The sequence below is a fragment of the Vipera ursinii genome (genome assembly GCF_947247035.1).
Source record: "Vipera ursinii genome assembly, chromosome: 8".
Taxonomy (NCBI): domain Eukaryota; kingdom Metazoa; phylum Chordata; class Lepidosauria; order Squamata; family Viperidae; genus Vipera; species Vipera ursinii.
The window spans coordinates 23,983,500-24,003,004 of NC_139519.1; the positions used below are offsets into that span (position 1 = coordinate 23,983,500).

The window sequence follows — 19,505 nt, forward strand, 5'->3', positions numbered from 1 at the left end:
CCAGTCTTTGCCAGGGCCAAAAGGCCTCGATCTCCAGATTGGTTTTTGGAAAAAGGCACCCACCACCCAAGCCAGCTGAAATGTATCAAATCGGACTAGCGCCAAATAAATGCCTCTGAGCGCTGCCAGGTGTGCAGCAGATCAAAGGACCTTGGAGTCCTAGTGGACGATCCCTTGACCATGAGCCAACCGTGGGCAGCAGCAACCAAAAAAAGCTAATACAATCCTGGGTTGTATAAACAGAGGCAGAGAATCAAGACCACGCGAAGTGTTAGTACCGCTTTATAAAACCCTAGCGAGGCCACCCCTGGAATACTGCAGCCAGTTTTGGTCACCATATCACAAAAAAAGATGTTGGGAGTCTGGAAAAAATTCAGAAAAGAGCAACTAAGGTGGATTAAAGGCCTGGAGGCTAAAACATAACAAAGAACGGCTGCGGGACTTGGGTTTGGCTAGTCTAGAGAAAAGAAGAAATAGGGGAGAGATGATAGCAGTCTTCCAGTATCTGAGGGGCTGCCACAAAGAAGAGGAGGGGGTCAAATTATTCTCCAAAGCACCAGAAGGCAGAACAAGAAACAAAGGATGGAAACTGATTAAAGAGAGAAGCAACCTGGAATTAAGGAGAAATTTTCTGACGGTGAGGACCATCAACCAGCTTGCCTCCAGAAATCGTGGCCACTCCATCACTGGAGATTTTCAAGAAGACAGTCACCTGTCTGGGACAGTATAGGTTCTCCTACTAGAGCAAGGGCTAGACTAGAAGACCTCCAAGATCCCTTCCAGTTCTATTCTATTCTATTCTATTCTATTTTATTCTATTCTATTCTATTCTATTCTATTCTATTCTATTCTATTCTATTCTTCATTCCTATATTTATTCTATTCTATTCTATTCTATTCTTCATTCCTATATTTATTCTATTCTATTCTATTCTATTCTATTCTATTCTATTCTATTCTATTCTATTCTATTCTATTCTATTCTATTCTATTCTATTCTATTCTATTCTATTCTAGAATTTCCCCCCGGTTACTGCTTTTCACGTAATGATTGCTTGTGTTCAGAATTCGAGCATGCAGGCTCTCCTCCTTTAACGACTGTTTGCACTTAACAACAGTAAGGAAAAATTAACAAGGCAACCAGTTCTCGCATTTATGACCTTTGCAGGTCTTTAAAGGAAAGGAAAACTCAAGTCAGATGATAAAGCACCATTGCAGTTTCACTGAGCAACCGACTCACTTAAGGACCAAATTGCCAGTCCCAATTGTAGTGACTAAATGAGGACATTCTGTACTTTTTGCCGATTGCATTTTCTGCTTCCAAGAATATATTGCACCTTTTTGGCACTCAGTATGGTCACTAAATGAGGACTACTCTACTTCTTGCAGACTGCATTTTCTGATCCCAAGAATATATTGCAAATTTTTGGTACCCAGGAAAATCTAGCCGGTGGCACGCATCAGTTCCTGAGTTCCGTAGTCAGCCAGCATCTGTCTTGCGCTTTCCCTGTTTTGCAATCGTGGACACAATTCATAAAGAGCCACGGACGGTTTCTGTCCCTGAAATAGCCACAGATCCCTTTGCCCTGAAGAACTGACGTTTCTAATCCACCTTCTGCCAGGGACGGAGCGAGTTTCCTTTACGTTAACACTGCCTCCCCTGCTCTCCATTTTATCCTTGTCACGGCATAAGTAGCTTAGCCTGGAACATGAGTGAGTTCATCCCTCTGGACGTCATGATAAAAGATTTCCAGTCTGGCCTCTCCAGGGCTCTAAAATACCCCCTGATTATCCCATCGTATTGGCCACGTCACTGGGTGGCTTTTAATAGCACTGATGACAGCACACCCAAAGGAGCATCCATTGAAATAAGGGACCTCTTTAAAAACAGCCTGCTTTTTACCAGCCGTAGGATATAACCTAAAGATGATGTGGGTTTGTTTGTTTTTTCAAATTTGCCAACTTTTAAGATAGGTGGACTTGCAACGCCCAGAATTCCCTAACCAGCATGCTGACTGGGGATTTCTGGGAGTGGAAACCCACGCTTCTTCAAACGGCTCAATTTGAACACACTGACCTAGGATGCAGACTCTCGGTGCCTCCTCAAAAGATGTTCAGGTTTTGGTGAGAGGGGGTCTCCTGTGGGTGGGACGTGTACCTCCATCCAGATGGCCCGTTTCTTGAATTCCTGCTGGTTGCATCCCTTCCGCCTTAGATGCCGCTTCTGGGGGAGGAAAGGCTGGAAGAAGAAGGAAGAAGAGCTGGGAAGGGATTGGCTTTGGTTGAGATTTGTGGGCACTGGGTGCAAATTTGCGTATTCCTTTAAGACGTCCTTTCTGTGCTCCCACTGAAGGAGAAGGAGAAGGGGGGGTGGAGGAACAGGGGAAGGAAGAAAAGGAGAAGGAGGAGGAGAAAAGAGGAAGAATAGGAGGAGGAAGAAGGAGGAAGAGGAGGTGGAGGAGGAAGAAGGAGGAGGGGGGAGGAAGAGGAGGAGGAGGAGGAAGCAGAGAGGGGAAGGAGGAAGAAGGAGGAGGGGGGAGCAAGAAGGAGGAAGAGAAGGAAGCAGAGAGGGGAAGGAGGAAGAAGGAGGAGGGGGGAGGAATGAGGAGGAAGAGGAGGAGGAGGAAGCAGAGAGGGGAAGGAGGAAGGAGGAGGAGGGAGGAGGAAGGAGGAGGAAGAGGAGGAGGAAGCAGAGAGGGGAAGGAGGAGGGGGGAGGAAGAAGGAGGAGGAGGAGGAGGAAGCAGAGAGGGGAAGGAGGAAGGAGGAGGAGGGGGGAGGAAGGAGGAGGAGGAAGAGGAGGAGATGAGTCCCCTTCCCTCCTTTTTCGTGCTCGACAGGAACCTGGGCTGTTCAAAGCGCTCGGTGCACAATTAAAGGGAAGCGAGAGCTGTTTGGAGACGGTCTATTTTGGGCAGTCGTCAAGGAGAAAGCTGGATTCCTCCCACTCGCACATGGCAAGCGCTATTTGGAGCCACTGGCGCAGCAGCCTCCCTCACCTCACTTTCTGGGGTGCCAGCAGCAAGACGAACCCCTCGAGAGCTGGGCAGGGTGACCCCAGGACCCCAGAACTTTCTGGGGAAAGGGCAGGAGTAGATCTCCCCATCTGGCCTTTGGCTGAAAAATCCGGCTGGCGATAAAGAGCTGGCCCACATACACACGTACACATCAGGGGGTTCTCCTGCATCTGAATCTTTGACGGGAGGCTAAAAGGCAGGCTAGGAGGGAAGCAGCTAGTCCTCAAGGTTTGGCCTCGGCTTCCAGAGGGCGGACAGAAAGTTGGAGGTCAAAGTCGGTCTCTGGAAGCCAACGAACCGTGTTGTAAGTGCTTCACCCAAGATTCAAAGATCTTTGCCCTAGTTAACTCCAGGTTTGTCCCTCCTGAAGCTGAAGCGAGGCCAAACTTCCTCCGCTGCATACGGAAGAGGCTGGCTCCTGCTCCGTGCTGGGTTTCCCACCTGGCATTCCCATTTCCCACCCTCCGCAGCCCAGTCCCTGCTTAGCCAGAGACCAAAACCCCGTGGGCCAACCAAGCAAGAATTCAGCACTAGGATTTTCCCACATTTTTTTCTTTCTTCTTTTTTTTTTTAAGTTGCCAATTCCTCATCAGAAAGCAGAGCAGAAAACATGCAGAACGATGCTGGATTCTTTTTCTTCCCAGGCCAGTGTTCAAAATCGCCCCTCTTCCCTGGTCAGTTTCTCTCAACGTTTCTGGACGCTCCCCTTTTCTGCGTTACTCCTTTGGCTGCAGAGCGGATCCACCTGCAGAAGCAAAGATCACAGGACAGTTGCGACAACAGAGAAGAATCAGAGCCCTCTCCCCCATCTTCCCCCTTCCCCAGCTTGGTCTTTTCAAAAGTAGCAGCAGGCAGAAGTTCACCAGGTCAAGCCTAGGATCTGGGCTTTGCCTAGCCTACCTTTCCTTGCAATCCTTGCCACCCTCGACTGACAACAATTTGTTTAGCGACCGTTTGAAGTTACAACAGCACTGGGGGGAAAAAGTGACTTACAGCCATTTTTTACACCTACAACTGTGGCAGCCTCCTCGAGGCCACGTGATTTCCATTCAGATGCTTGACAACTGGTTCCTATTTATGACGGTCGCAGCGTTCCCCACCACCCCCGGGTCACGTGATCCCCTTTTATGGCCTCCCAACCCAGCCAAGTCAATGGGGAAGCCAGATTCACTTAACAACCGTCTGACCCATTTAACAACTGCAGGGATTCACTTAGCAACTGTGGCCAGAAAAGTCGTAAAGTGGAGCAAAAGTCGCTTGAACAAACTTTTCGCTTAGCAATTTTGAGCTCGGTTGCGTTCGTGTATCAAAGATTACCCGTGTTCCTGTTGCTGGTTTGTGGGTTGGTGTGGGTGTGCAAAGGACTCACTTCTTAGGGGTGCAAAGTTCTGCCTTGCCTGGTGCAGGTTCCCCTCCCTGCCTTTCCTGCCCCGTTTCTCCTCCCCCCACCACACACCAAGGAGAGGCTGAGCAAGGACAGCGGCCTCTGGGTCTCTGCCAGCTGGACCTCTTCCGAGCAGCCATCCGTGCCAAGAATTTATGTCCCGGCTCTAATAAACTGCCAAGATCCTGCGGTGTTTCTGCTGACGATTCTGACTCGTCACCAGACCGCTTGGAAAGCAAGACTTTGCCCCCTGCCAGTCCTTTGCCCAAGGGGCCAGTCCAGCAGGTGGCCAAGGCCGAGCAGTTCATGCCAGTCTCTGAGCATTGGTGGATTTCTCTAGGTCTCTCGCAAGCTGCTCTGTGTGGCTTTTTTGTTTTGGTTTTCAATGCACCGATTCCAGAGATGGCTTTGCTAGGTGTGGTATTTTTCGACAAATCGGTTAGAGCAGTTCCCTGTCATTTGTGGAAATGTTTGCTGCATTAAGAAAGAAATAGAGGACTAGAAACATGACGGCAACAGCGTTTGGTGAGAAAGAAGCTGGGATATAAATGGGGGTGTCAGAAAAAGGGGTTCGGTGTCTCTCAGGAGCGTTTAGGTCCCCAGAGCCGTGTTTCTCAATCTTGGCCACATTAAGAGATCTGGGACTTCAACTCCCAGAATTCCCCAGCCAGCATGGTTACCCACTTGGAGGAGAATGATTTGATTTGTGGGGCTTGCAATTTGAATCCTCCCAGCCCCCAGGGAGTTACACAGCCAGCCTTTTATCACAGTGGATACTTGCAAATGGCTTCTGGGAAAAATAAAAGAAGGCAGTGTCTTCCTAATCTCAGCTGGGTGGGAATCCTTGCCTTCCGTTGTCCCCGTCTCCTTTTGTGGGACACCCCCCCCCCCGTGGCGAATTTGGCCTGGAGTTTTGAGTGGTTGTCTGAAGGTTGCCTTTTCACAAATGGGTCTATTTCCTCTTCTTTCTCCACAGAATTCAAAAACGGTACAAGGTCTGACTGGTCTCCGAAACCTTGGGAACACTGTAAGTCTCCCTCCCTCCCTCCCTCCCTCCATTCCTTCCTTCCTTCTTCCCTCCCTTTTCTTCATTCTCCTTCCTCCCCTCCCCTCCCTCCCTCCCTCCCAGAGGTGCAGCTAAGCTCTCCAATCTGGGCCGGTTGGGACTGGTTGAGGAAGCTGAGTTGCCTTTGCTGGCTGTTTTACCTCATTTCCGCTTCTCGGATGACACTGCGAGGAGTTTTGTTCTCACTTGCACAGAAGGAAGGGGAGAGCCCCCAAAGAGTTGTGTAACTATTTCAGAAAACAGTGTCACCCGGCCCCACCCATATGTGACAACTCGAAGGCAAAGAAGATGTATTTGCATCGAGAGAGGGTGCAGGCAAGTAGTGGCCCGCAACGCCAGGAAGCCTGCAGTCCTCTCCGTTCCAACACACACACACACAATTTTTCTGGTCCCCAAACCTTCCCTTCATAGCTACATCAGCAGACTTTTCTGTCATTTTGAGCAAGGAAGATTTGCTGTGAATTATCCTTCTCATCGTAGCTCAATCAGTGGCGGGATTCAAATATGGGAACAACCGGTTCTGGAAGTCCGTTCTGGGCCCGGGCAACCAAAAATTAGCTACCGGTTAGTGATGCAAACCAGCTGAATCCCACCGCTGGGCTCAATATAGTTGGGGAGAGGAGAAAGGGAAGGGAAGGGAAGGGAAGGGAAGGGAAGGGAAGGGAAGGGAAGGGAAGAAAAAAAAGAGAAAGAAAGCAAACTTTTCATGCCACAAATCTGACATGGCTAATCTCACTTCCCTTCCCTGTAACCCAGCCTTATGTGCCTCTTCTACCACCAGAAGCTCTTTGGAAGTGAGCGAGTCAAGATATCTTATAAAACAACAAATGAACATGGGGGAATTCACCCTCCCCATACACACACACACACACACCCTCTTCTAGAGCTAGCATTGGCTGTGTGGGTGGGTTCCTCCTTGGGAGGGAGGGAGTTCCCTCTTGGGCAAACATCTGGGTCCTCCTCCTCCTCCCAACCGCAAGAAGAGAGAAAGGAACCAGCATCGGACTTCCTCCTTGCTACCATCCCCCACCCCCAGATAATCTGCTCCCACCCAGTGGCTGATGGAGGAGGAAGAGAAGGAGCAGAGCCAGTAGTAGTAGTAGCACTAGTGGTTGTTGCTACTCCACCTGCTCCCCAAAGATGGGATCTGGGTTGAAGGATGGAGGAAGAGCTTGCAGGGAAGGTCTGAGGGCTCCATAAAGCCATTTACACCCCCATCACCAGCCAGTGGTGGGTATCTCTGCACAGGAGTGACAAAATGTGTCTGTGTGTGACTTGTGTGCGGAAGTGCATCGTAGCAATGAGTCAGTCACGGACGCAATGGAACACTGTGGGTGAGCAGGGGAAAAAAATAGACCCAAAAAAACCTACTTCTCCTTGGGTGTTTTAATTATTTTTTCACCATAGTAACGCCTCGCTGCCAACTAAAACCTGATCTTCCAAGGAGGAAATCAGAGGGGTACCTAGATTATTATTTTTTTTAACAGGGTCCATCCTGGCACAGAGTTTAGTGGAGGTTATAGTCAGTGACCCCCTTTAATTTGCCAGGGGCTTAAAAAAAATACACCTTGTGTAGCAGATACACTTTCTAAATCTGATGCTCTCCAGAGGGTTGGCGACTGCCCGGCCGGTGTGCCTAATTCTTTTTCTGAAAACAGTTCCTGGAGCCAAGCTCATCAAAGGGGTCCCAAATTCTCGCTGGGCAGGTGTCACCTGGAGGAAAGACATGGAGTGGAATGGACGATGGTCCGGCAACCTTCATTTGGGTCTCTCTTTCCTGCCCTTTGTAGTGTTTTATGAACTCCATCCTGCAGTGCCTGAGCAACACCAAAGAGCTGCGTGATTACTGCCTGCAGAGCCAATATGTCCGTGATCTCAACAACAACAGCCGCATGCAGACGTCTCTCGTGACAGGTAAAGGCGGCGAGGTTTTGCCCGGGCACCATGGCAAACACTGCAGGGAGATATCGGTCTTCCCTCTCCTGAAGCCACTTCATGGCAGGGGGGCAAGGAAGGAGGGGGAGAAAGCTGGACCAGATGACTTTCAGAGGGAAGGAAAAGCAGGTGGGGGGGGGGAAGAGGAGGAGGAGGATCCCTTGAATCAGTAAAGAATATTTATAGCAAAAGCAAAAAAAGTTCTGGTTGTAATGTTCTTGCCTTCTCCTGTGCTAAAGAGAGTCGGAAGTTAGTTTTATACTTTGGCAAAAGTTAATTAAAAAAATCAGATCAAAGAATATTTATAGCTTGGGGTTGAAATGAAGGGTCGTTGGTGCTTTCTTGAGCCTGGCTGTTTTCTTGCAGACGTTTCATTATCCAACTAGGTAACACCATCACTGCTAGTCCTGGTTATGTTACCTAGTTTGGGTCATGATCCGTGGAACCGTTTACCGGTGGAGCTCCGGATGGCTCCCGACCTTCGCTCCTTCCGACGTGATCTAAAGACCTATTTGTTTGAACAAGCCGGCCTGGTCTGATGGGTTTGGGTTTTATCACTGTTTTTTATGTCATTTATTTCTTGCATTGGGCATTGGTTTAATCTCTTCTTAATTTTTGTATTTCTGTATTTTAGTATTTATTGCCCTGTTCACCGCCCTGAGTCCTTTGGGAGAAGGGCGGTATACAAATTAAATAAATAAAATAAAATAAATAAATGAAACCTCTGCAAGAAGACAGCCAGGCTCAGAGAGCACCAAGGACTCCTCAATCCCTTGAATTCTTCTCTCCTTCCCCCCCCCCAGTTCCCTGCTCTTCGCGGGCAGTTGTTAACAACATGGCTGCTGGCCAGGAGGGCCCCACAGGTCTCCTTTAATGTTGCTCACCGCTGGGAAGCAAGCTAGACCTCGTGGCTCTCCACAGGAAGCCACCTTTGTCTAGCCAGGATGGAACAAGATCTAGTTCTTCACGGCCACGCTGGGTTCTTCTGGGCTTGTGGGTTCACAACCCCCTTTGCTTCCTCCTCTCTTTCCAGAATTCGCCAAGCTCATCCAGGCGCTGTGGACCTCGTCTCCCAATGAATCCGTGAGTCCTTCCGAATTCAAGATGCAGATTCAACGATACGCTCCCCGCTTTGTGGGATACAAGTAAGAGTGGGATCTAGCACCTCCTCTTCTGTTGCTTCACGAGTGGCCATCCCTCCTTTGCTGCGGCTGCTTGAGTCTCAGTCAGGCTTTTGGCATTGGCTAGCCCTGGATTCCTTCATAGCAAACCTAGTGCTCTGTAGATCTTTGGGACTACAACTCCCATTCCTTGGCGTCCAGCATGCTGGTAGGGAATAAAGGATGCTTCTAGCAGACCCAAAGATAGCCAACACTGCTTCACAGGGCCCCGTCTTTCCAAATCTGATGAAGAGAGAGAGTCTTCTCTTCCCTTCCCTTCCCTTCCTCAGTAATCTATCCTAACCATCCAGAATCACTTTGAATAGTGAGATGGGTGGCTCGTATATTTAAGAAACAAACAAAAGTAAACCTTGAATGTCTACAGAAGGACCCTTATAAGATAGGAGGGGGAGGGAGAGAGTTGCCTTATTCTTCCTCAAGCTTCTTCTCCCAGGATCCCTTGGTGGGTCCTGACTCCACGGGCTTAGATTGACACCTGTCCTTCCTCTCTCGCAGCCAGCAGGACGCCCAGGAATTCCTGCGCTTCCTTCTCGACGGGCTCCACAGTGAGGTGAACCGAGTTCTGGTCCGTCCAAAAGGCAACAATGACAACCTGGACCACCTACCGTGAGTCCCAGCAGAAGCAAAGCACCGGGATAAGCTTTTTTGGGGGGTGGGGTGGGGTGCTGGAGACAACTGGGCGCTGATGCCCCCGATCTGGTCTGGACTGAACGAGCTTCTGCTTGAGAAGGCCCATCTATGGGGCTGGGTCCCCAAAGGAAGATCAGGGTGACCCAGTTAGATGGAGAGCCAGTTTGGGTTCAAGCACAAGGTCAGAAGAAGCCGCCCTCCTTCCCAGCAAATTGAGCAGAAGCCGGTCCGATCGTTAGACATAAAACAACGGCGGTGTTTCCATTCCTTCTTCCGTTGTTTCCCCTCCCTCTAATGGCACAAATCATTCCTCCTGCGGAAAATTAGTTAAAAAAGGAAAGAAGCAAAGCATGAATAAAGATCTGTGGGAAATTTTAATTTTTTAATTTAATTAAGTTTTCCCTGCTAACGAATACAGGTAGTCCTCGACTTATGACCTCAATTAAACCCAAAATTTCTGTTGCTAAGCGAGACAGTTGTCAAATGGGTGTTGTCCCATTTTATGACCTCGCCACAGCTGTTAAGTGAATCCCAGCAGTTCTTAAGTGAGTAACACCGTTGTTAAGTGAATCTGGCTTCCCGCTGGGCTTTGCTTGTCAGAAGGTCGCCAAAGGGGATCACGTGATCCCGAGATGCTGCAACGGTTGTAAGTATGAGCCAGTTGCCAAAGGTCCGAATTTTGATCACGTGACCCTGGGGATGCTGCAAAGGTCGTAAGTGTGAAAAACGGTCGTAAGTCCCTTTTTTTCAGGGCCGGTGTAACTTTGATCGGTCATTAAATGAACCGTTGTAAGTCGAGAGTTACCTGAATGGCTTTCCTCTCTCCCAGAGCTCACTCTGAACCCCACGACCCACTAGCTTGGCAGGCGTAGTTGAAAAAGAGCAGGGACCTTGCCAAGGTCATAGCCAAGGGGGAGGACTACAAAGCCCATGGCCTTTGGGGCAGCCTCCCTCCAACCCAGAGGCTTCTGGGAGAATCATCCATGCTGATCTCAGCTGAGAAAACCTCCTCACCTTCTCTCTTGCGTGTCTCTGGCAGGGACGACGAGAAGGGCAGGCAGATGTGGATGAGATACCTAGCAAGAGAAGACAGCCGGATTGGGGGTGAGTATTTGGTGGAGCAGTTTCCCCCCCCAAAAAAAAGGAGTTTGGGGGGCTGCTGGACCCGAGGCAAAAGGTCCACCTCAACCGTGGCAGCTTTCAGAGGGGTGGACTTCCCCTTCCAGAATTCCACAGCCAGAATCCTTGACATCTTCACGTTGCCAAGGTTAAGAAAAACCAAATTAAGATGTACCATGGTTTGGCTAACTTTCTGGACCGAGACACCCAAGCAGACTTCGGACAGCATGTCTGGATTGTCTCAGAAAGGGGTCCGTGGTAGGAGAGGCGAGGGTCAAACCCCATTTCCAACTAGAGGGTCTCCCCACACCAGCCCCTCTGCCTCTTTCCTTCACCCACTCCTGGGAATTTTCTGTCAGTTGAGTTGCTGGTCACACTGGAATAATAAGGACTAGCAGCATCCGTTTTTTTTAAACTGACAAAACGCACTGGGGGTGGTTCACAAAATTATCAGGAGAGTCTCAGCTACCCTTATCTGTAGATCTGTGTTACTCGACCCTGGCTAATTTAAGGCCAGTTTGTGCTGCCTGGGAATTCTGGGAGTTGAAGTCCACATGTCTTGAAGTAGCCATGGTTGAGAAATATTGGCTTACACTGACCTGGCCGTCAACTGTGTCCTTTGCTGATTGTGGATTTCAAAGATGGTTAAATCTTCAGAAACACCCTAAGGAGCCTAATCAGCATAACTACCTCTTTCAAAACTGGTTTAAGGAATGGTTCCTTTTTGTTCAAGCTTGCCACTTTCTTTCAGCTTTGTTTCCTTTTAACATTTGTATATCAGGTCGGGTGTGATCTTGATGTTCTCAGATCAAAGCCAGGAAAAGCAACTGTTCATTGAATTTGTTCACTGAACTGTTGATATTTATAGAACTCTTGACTAAATATTGTTAACAGAACTTATCCAATGTCATTTTGTAAAAGTTTCCTTGGATATTTCAAAGCAACATTTCAATTGCAATGAAGTGTGGGTATTTTTTTTTTAGTAATTAACCTGGCTATCAAATTTAGTATTTAGTATTTATTATATTTAAATACCGCCCTTCTCCTGAAGGACTCAGGGCGGTGAACAGGGCACATATAAAAATCCACTCAAATTACCTTTTTCTTTTTTTACTGTATTAATCTTCCTCATGCTGGACACCCCCCACCCCCACCCCGCCCCAATTTGACAAACTAAACTCCTGCTAACTTTTTAGAAAAACATTTTGACCTTTCAGCTAAACTTTGTTCATTCAGTTCTAGGTTACCTGGTGATTCAAGGCCACACAAGAAGCTGTGTTAAATTTGTGGCTGTGATTAACATGTTTGCTTTCCAGCAACTAACCTGGCAACCCACCAGGTTGGGAATCAGCAGCCACAAAGTTCAAAGAGCATTTCACAATATCTGAAATTCCTCAGCTGATTTTGGAAGAACGTAAAACCGATCTCCACCACGCTTAGGTCTAGGCATGGGAAGAGAAGCCTCAAAAAGGCCTTGAGAAATCTGGAGTTGAGATCCAATCCCAGTCCAGACTTTGAAGCTTCTTTCTAAAACTTACATTAAAACACTGACTTCTGTTGCCACTGTTGCACATCACACCTATCCACGTAACTAGTCCATGGGTAACTCCTACGGAGAGAAACATCAGTGAACATCATTCTCCTGGGCTTGCACAACAAATGAGGTCAAAAGCAAGTTGGCTGGTTTGTGACTAAGGGTATTTTGAGATAGCACAGCCATGAGATCAGATCCTCTGTTCTCGTTCTTGGATGACGTGAAGCATCTCTTCAAGGGTTCAGGCAGAAGAAGGTCCATCTTTTCCCTCCATACCATCTGCTTGGTCATCCATCTTTATATTCCCCATCTTCTCTTTCTTTAGATCTCTTTGTTGGGCAGCTGAAGAGTTCCTTGACCTGCAGTTCTTGCGGCTATTGCTCCACCGCCTTTGATCCCTTCTGGGACCTGTCCCTACCCATTGCCAAGGTAACCCTCCACGCCCTGGGGCTCCTATTTGACCCCCCACCCCATTTGACCCCCAGATCTGCCTCTTCTTGCATTGGGAACCTAACCTCTTGGACCTTGGTTTCTCTCTCTCTCTCTTTCTCTCTCTCTCTTTCTCCTCCTTCGGCAGAAAAGCTACGGCGAGGTGAATTTGATTGACTGCATGCGACTGTTCACCAAGGAAGACGTTCTGGATGGAGACGAGAAACCCGTAAGTCCAGATGGGGAGGGGAGTGCAAAAAACTCATCAGTCAGGTTTCTGCACCCAGTTCACGTCTCTTATTCCAAATATTTCTGAGCCCTCGATTTCAAAATCAGCCACTGGGTGGATTTTTTTTAAAAAGGAAAGTCTGATTTGGAGTTTCGCACAAGATGGTGAAGTTGATGATGCTTTTAAGAATCATAAAGTTGGAAGGAACCTTGGGGGTCTTCCAGTCCAACTTTGGAAGTACTTTCTTTGGTTTTGGAAAACCTTGTTGCAAGAGCTGGATCTATGTTTCGAGAGGAATGGGTTGGGAAACGTCAGACAGGTCTACTCTTCTTCTTAACTGTTGCTTCGTGCGGTGGCTGTGTCAGCCTCTGACTCATGTGAAGCTTAACAGAACATAACAGAATAACGGAAGGGACCTTGGAGGTCTTCTAGTCCACCCCCCCTGCACAAGCAGGAGACTCTGTACCATTTTGGATGAATGGTTGCCCAATCTCTTCTTAAAAACCTCCAGGGATGAGGCACCAACAACTTTTGAAAGCAAATTGTTCCATTGATTAATTGTTCTAACTGTCAGGAAATTCCTCCTTAGTTCCAGGTTGCTTCTCTCCTTGCTTAGTTTCTATCCGTTGCTTCTTCTCCTGCCCTCAAATGCTTTGGAGGATAGCTTGACCGCCTCTTCTTTATAGCAGCTCCCCAAATATTGGAAGATTGATAAAATGTCACCCCTAGTTGATAATCTTAAATTTAGGATTTTTGACCCGTGCAGGAGCTGAGTCCATAATGGGAGGGCTGCCTTTAAGGTTTCCATCAATCTGTCCAGGTCAGTTTTCCTCTAAAAATAAGGGGTTTTCTTTGTGAAATCAAATTCGGCCCCACTGGTCTGCCACTGGCTGCCCTTGTGCTTATCCCGGCCCTTTCAGCTGATCTAGCCAATCCTTGCTACTCTTTTCCCCCAGCTGGTGCCACAGGTCCGATGTCTCTCTCACACACACAATCTCCAGTGGTCCTCCCCTAAACCCTGGTTGTTGTTTGTCCCTGCAGACGTGCTACCACTGCAAAGCGAGGACGAAATGCATGAAGAAATTCAGCATCCAGCGCTTCCCCAAGATCCTGGTTTTACGTATCCTTGCTTTTTACCAGAGGATGTGGCCCGACCGACTTATTTATTTATGAAATTTATTTGCCGTCCATCTCGTATCCAACCACTATGGGAGGGTACATGGCGAGGAGACCTCACCTGCACATGAGCGGTGATGTGACGGGTTTCTGTCAGCATCCGTCAGGTGCAGACAATTTTACTGGACCCAGAATCCAGCCCGTGGAGGACTTAGCTTGAACAGTCTATTATTTCAAGATCCTAGTCCTCTTGGGGTTAATTTTAATTTAATTTAATTTATTGAGATTTCTATACTGCCCTTCTCCCAAAGGGACTCAGGGCGGTTCACAGGGCATAAATATAAATGACAATACAAAAATTAAAAGACAATTAAATCAATGCCCAAATTAAAACAAGAATAATAAAACAAGCCTATAAAAACCCATATACCCCCATCAGGCCAGACCCGCTAGTTCAAATAAATGGGCCTTCAACCCGCGACGGAAGGATCGGAGGTCTGATGCCGTCCGGAGCTCAGCCGGCAGTTGGTTCCATAATGCCGGGGCGCCCACAGAGAAGGCCCTCCCCCTGGGGGCCACCAGTCGACATTCCTTGACCAGAGGCACCCTGAGGAGGCCCTCTCTGTGGGAACGCCCAGGGCGGAGGGGAGTCGACGCCGGCAGCAGGTGGTCCTCGAGGTATCGCGGACAGGGACTTAAAGATCATAACCAAAACCTTGAGAAAGCTCCGGGTTTGGTTTTGTTTTTTCAGTGCGGTAGAATACAAAAGAAAAGTACAGCCTCAACTTTTTGCTTTCCACTTCTTGTAGTTAAGGCACCCGGCTAGAAAGCGGGAGTTCAAGTCCTGACTTAGCCATGAAAGCCAGCTGGATGACCTTGGGCCTGTCCTTCTCTCTCTCTCAGCCCAACCCACCTCACAGGGTGGTTGTCGTGGGGAAAATGGGAGGAGGAGGTTGTGTTGGATATGTTTGCTGCCTTGAATTATTTGTAAAAGTAACAAAATATAAAAATAAATAAATAAATAAATAAATAAATAAATAAATAAATAAATAAATATCCTTCCATTGTGGGAACCGTTTTCCCCCCCACACCCCCTTTTTCCTTAATTCCTCGCCCAGACCTGAAACGTTTCTCCGAATCCAGGATGCGATCCAGCAAACTCACCACTTTTGTCAATTTCCCGCTGAAGGATCTGGATCTACGGGAATTTGCCTCCCAGAGTTGCAGTGAGTATCTCCTGCAGGTTTTAGAAGAAGCAGCCAGGTTTTTGTGTGTGTGGGGGGGTCATCTAGGCCAGCAGCCCCCAACCTTTGGGGCACCAGAGACCACTTTCATGGAGGGAAGTTTTTCCACCAACCCGGGGGGATGTGCGGTGTCAAGCACTGCCTCATCCCACATGGGTGTGGATGGGGCTTTGCTCGCTTGCACAGACAAGCCTGGTCCGCAGCCCAGAGGTTGGGGACCCCTGATCTAGGCCCAGGCAGGGTGAGTAACTGAGGATAGACCTCTGAGTTTTCTTCCCCACAAGTCCAGTTAAGCAAATGCACACAAACACAGCCTGGTTGTTTGATTCCACCCTCTGCCTGGAATGTTAAAGGAAACTCGAAGTGGGATTCACTTCCTTGACCTGTTCAGAAGGTCTTCATTTTGGAAAACGTTTGAAATGGGACCCTCGCAGGAGTGGATCCAGTCTGGGGGACCCATTTAGTTATTTGTTTATGTTACACATTTCTCAACCGGACAATTCCCTCCGAGAGGGACTCTTGCACCGTGAAACGATTTGTGGACAATACGTGTGCCACCATTTAAATCTAGTTTTCAGAATTGTTGGGAAAAAAAACTCTTAGGAAAAAACAAAGAAGTTGAGCGACCAGTTTTGAGGAAGGCTTACAAAACTTGTGTGGGAGCAGCAATGTTCCACCATGGTACCCTCTCCAGAACCACCATTGTGAGATGGGCAGCTGCGTTAATAATATAAAATAATAATGAGATAAAAATAAAGATTAAAAACTTCTCCCTCCGAAAATGTCCTGTTCGGAGCCAAGATTGTGATGAAGGGATTGTTTGTATTTTTTCTTTATTTCATCTTTTTGCAAAAATCAGATCTTCCACGAACATTAAACCCCGCTAGCGATATTTGGGGAGTGCAATTGCACACCCAGTGTTGAACGAAAGTCTCACACGATGGCAATTTGGCTTCTTCCCTTTTCAGATCACGCAATCTACAACCTCTACGCCATCTCCAACCACAGCGGGACCACGATGGGCGGCCACTACACAGCCTACTGCAAGAGTCCCGTCTCCGGAGAATGGCATGCCTTCAATGATTCACGGTAAGCGGGCGCCCGGTTTTTCCGTTCATCATCCCAACTCTTTCCCCAAGCAGGAGAGGTCATAAAATGGGGCAAACCTTCCTTGGTAACCATCTTGCTCAGCCACAAAAATGTTGAGCTCAATTCTGGCTGTAAGTTGAGGACTGCATGTAGTTCTGTGTTTGTGTGTCATCATTCAGCCCAGAAAACAAATTCTCCCTTTCAAAAGGCAGAGTTTTAGTCCTCAAACTCTCTTACTAATCCTTTCCTTTCCTTTCTTGCCCTTCCTTCCATTTCCTTTCCTTTCCTTCCATTAATCAGTATAACGTTAAAATAGTCCTCATTTTACGACCGATCGCTGAGCGACCATTTGGAATTACAGTGAGCCCAGAACAGGGGTTTACAGCCCATAAAGTACTTCTGGCCGTCATAAAATGTGCCCCACACATGCACACTCCATCTCATGACACCTGCGCTCATCTTTGCGACCAGTCGCAGCATCCCACAGTCACGTGACCACGATTTGGGGGGGGGTGCCGATTTCCAGCCGAAACCCCACCACCACCCATTCCGAAGAATGGCTTCACTCTTACAATCAAAGCATTCCCTTAACAACCACAGTAATTTATTTAATGACCACCGGAAAAATTGCCCTTGAATCAGGTCCAGTCACATGGACGCCTCGACTTAGGAGCCCAGTGACATATGAGCAGAAATTGCTCCTAATTGTAGTCATAAGACAAGGATTATCTGCACTCCCCCTCTTTACCCCTTAGAGCTGGAGGGAGTGTGGGTCAGAACCAGCTAGAAATTAAAGGAGGCGTCTTTCCCTACCCGTTTTCCTGACGTCTGTTCTTCATTTACACCCCACCCCGTCCCAGACGGGTCTGCCCACCTCTTAATGCCGGCTTCGCTTTCTGTCCCTCCCGCAGCGTCACGCCGATATCCCTGGGCCACCTCCGCAGCAGCGACGCCTATCTCCTCTTCTACGAGCTGGCCAGCCCGTCTTCCCGCATGTAGCTTCCAGGTCACGCTCCCCACCACCACGCAGGACCCTCCGGAAAGAAATCCTCGTAATCTCCCGGAGGAAGGAAGGCCGCCAGCCAAGCACCAGCTCGGGGAGGGTGGGGAGCGCGGAGACCCAGGACAGGGGTGAACGGAGGAATTTCTTTTCTAAGCTGGGTTTTTTTCCCCTTTTTTTCCTAAAAAACAAGCAAAAGCAAAAAAGAGAGAGAGAGAGAGAGAGAAAGAGAGGGAGGGAGAAAATGCTAATAAAGCGTTAACTAAAGCTGCCGGCCTTTAAGGGGACGCCTTTCTCCCCCGTCGGGGACCGAAGATGGAGAAAACCAGCGAGAAAACGCCGTCCTTGGTGGGCAGGTTCCATGCTAACTCTGTCGCTCCAAAAACGTTCTCAGGGGTGGTTTCCTATGTTTTCCACACCTCCCTTTTCCTTCTCTCTTTCTCTCCTCCTCTGCGCACACTCCTCCTCTTTCACAATTTGGTGTGCCGTAAGCCACAAACAGCTGCTGCTCTTTTGTGGGGAGGGGGGGCAGGAACCTGTGTCTCCCCCTGTGTTCCCGAGCTGAGCCACGGAGGTGCTTTCTCCCTGTCTGGTGCCAGTCGGGCGCCACTTCATCCACGAAGTTGCAGAACTAGATGAGGCTTACTGGAATCCAATTTTGCATCTTAGATCCAGGCAAGGTGTGTCGGTTCCTGGACAGTTTTTGCACAACTCTTGCACGACCCTCTCCCAGGGGTTGCCAGGGGTTTCTCTGCAGGAACCGTGGACTTCAGGTCCTCTCTCTCTTCACGTCAGGTGGGGGCTGCTGTTGGCGTCCTGTTTTTCTTTCTTTTTTTACAAACTGGAAGCCTCTGTGGACGGACTTTATGGACTTTATTCACAAAAGCAGAGACTCGCTGGCTCACATTCTACCTGTTTCCTTGTCACGACTGTGCCTTAATGCCTCCGGACGAAAGACGCGATGCGTTTTCAGCGGAGTTCCAAATGCCCTTCGAAAAAGGGACACGAGGGCACAGCCAGCAGAAATTTGACCACTTTCCTCGGCTTTCTTCTCCGGCTGTCCCGACCCCGGCTTTGCCTCACTACGCCATTCACACATGCAGAGATTTCCCTCATTCGTCCTGGGACGGAGGCCATTCAGGAACGCTTTGGACCATTTGCACTGCCTTTCCGGAATGAGGATGGCTTTGGTTCGGTTTTCGTTTTGGTTCTCGTGGTGTGCACGCCGGGGAGTCGCCGAAACGCACCTCATGGGAAGTTTTTTTTGAGCCAGTTTGGGACCGAAGGCCTTGGAGGGCCAGCTAACCAGCTTCATCCTCGTTATTTATTCTCCATCCCATCCCGCACGGTCAGCCTTTCAGCCCACATTCGAAGCAGGAACTACTTGAAGCGCTGGGAGTTAAGAGGCACCCTTATGGTTTTGCAACCAGACAACATTCGTTGGGTAGAAATCCCCCTCCCCTGTTTTATTTCCTTCTCCTTTTTATCCCCTGCCCCTCGCAAAGCTCTGGAAAAGCACCAAGCCGACTTCAAATGACAGCCAGCCCCAGTTTTGAATGAAGCAGAGCATCGAGGTCAGTTTTAGTGGGCATCTCGGTTTGCAGCCCAAGGGATGCCGCTCGACCCCTTTCTGCCAATCTCACAGCCTTTCCCTCTCCACCTTGCCTATTTCACTCCATTTCAAGTGGGCGGATGCTCAGGACCCCGAGGGGAAGGCAGAAGGGGCAACCCAGAGGTCCATGGTCCTGCTAGCACAGCCTTTCTCAGTGTTACTATTTTGCTTGGTTTGGGACGGGGTGGTTTTGTTTTGTTTGTGTTTGCGTTTTTGGGTTGATCACTTTGGACTGGACAGCTTGTTTACTGTGTAAGCAAGGCTGGGGGAGGGACTGGGGTCACTCAGGAAGGAGGCTTGTACAGAAATAAAATTGTAACTTGATGAACACCCACTGCGTTTGTGCACAAGTGTCTGTAAATGGCGGGCGAGAAATCTTTTCTGATGGGAAAGGCGGGCTGTGCGATAAGAAGCCCCCCCAGCCCCCGATGAGCCTGTGGGCTTTTGACTCCTGCTGGATTGGCCACGGTCAGTGGGGTGGGCATCTGGATGGTGGACCCAGTGCCTTTTCTCGGAAGGAGGAGGGCTCGGCTGGCAGACCTCAGCATTCCTTCGGGTGTTGGACACAACAGATGCAGGCTCTGCTTCTGCAGGAAAAGTTGAAGGACGTTGCTGTCTGTTCACAGGCACGAGGGTGTTACAGGACCGGGGGGGGGGAGGGGCCCTCACTTGGCTCAAATATGAATTGAATACTTTATTGGAGCAAGTGTGATTAGACACACAAGGAAAGTAAGCAAAGAGAGAAGCAACCTGGCAATAAGGAGAAACTTCCTGACAGTGAGAACAATTAACCAGTGGAACATCCTGCCTCCAGAAGCCATGAATGCTCCAACACTGGAAGGTTTTAAGAAGAGACCGGACAGCCATTTGTCCGAAATGGTATAGGGTTTCCTGCCTGAGCAGGGGGGTTGGACTAGATGAT

General features: G+C 48.8%; 2 protein-coding genes across 3 annotated transcripts in view; both read left to right on the forward strand.

Annotated features, from left to right (window-relative positions):
* The window catches only part of USP2 (ubiquitin specific peptidase 2), a gene marked incomplete at its 5' end in the record, with an annotated part of 42,042 nt that extends 23,125 nt beyond the window's left edge, over nucleotides 1-18,917 (forward strand). For both annotated transcript variants that reach the window (XM_083368773.1, XM_083368774.1), the window contains 11 exons: nucleotides 5,376-5,426; nucleotides 7,256-7,379; nucleotides 8,434-8,545; nucleotides 9,077-9,187; nucleotides 10,251-10,315; nucleotides 12,190-12,293; nucleotides 12,442-12,522; nucleotides 13,564-13,642; nucleotides 14,757-14,864; nucleotides 15,851-15,971; nucleotides 16,883-18,917. In XM_083368773.1, the coding sequence (XP_083224899.1) occupies nucleotides 5,376-5,426; nucleotides 7,256-7,379; nucleotides 8,434-8,545; nucleotides 9,077-9,187; nucleotides 10,251-10,315; nucleotides 12,190-12,293; nucleotides 12,442-12,522; nucleotides 13,564-13,642; nucleotides 14,757-14,864; nucleotides 15,851-15,971; nucleotides 16,883-16,970 (1,044 nt within the window). In that variant the 3' untranslated portion in view covers nucleotides 16,971-18,917. The remainder of the gene's footprint in view (nucleotides 1-5,375; nucleotides 5,427-7,255; nucleotides 7,380-8,433; nucleotides 8,546-9,076; nucleotides 9,188-10,250; nucleotides 10,316-12,189; nucleotides 12,294-12,441; nucleotides 12,523-13,563; nucleotides 13,643-14,756; nucleotides 14,865-15,850; nucleotides 15,972-16,882) is intronic.
* The window catches only part of DRC12 (dynein regulatory complex subunit 12 homolog), a 204,505-nt gene that overhangs the window by 46,458 nt on the left and 138,542 nt on the right, over nucleotides 1-19,505 (forward strand). The gene's annotated exons all lie outside the window — the stretch shown is intronic.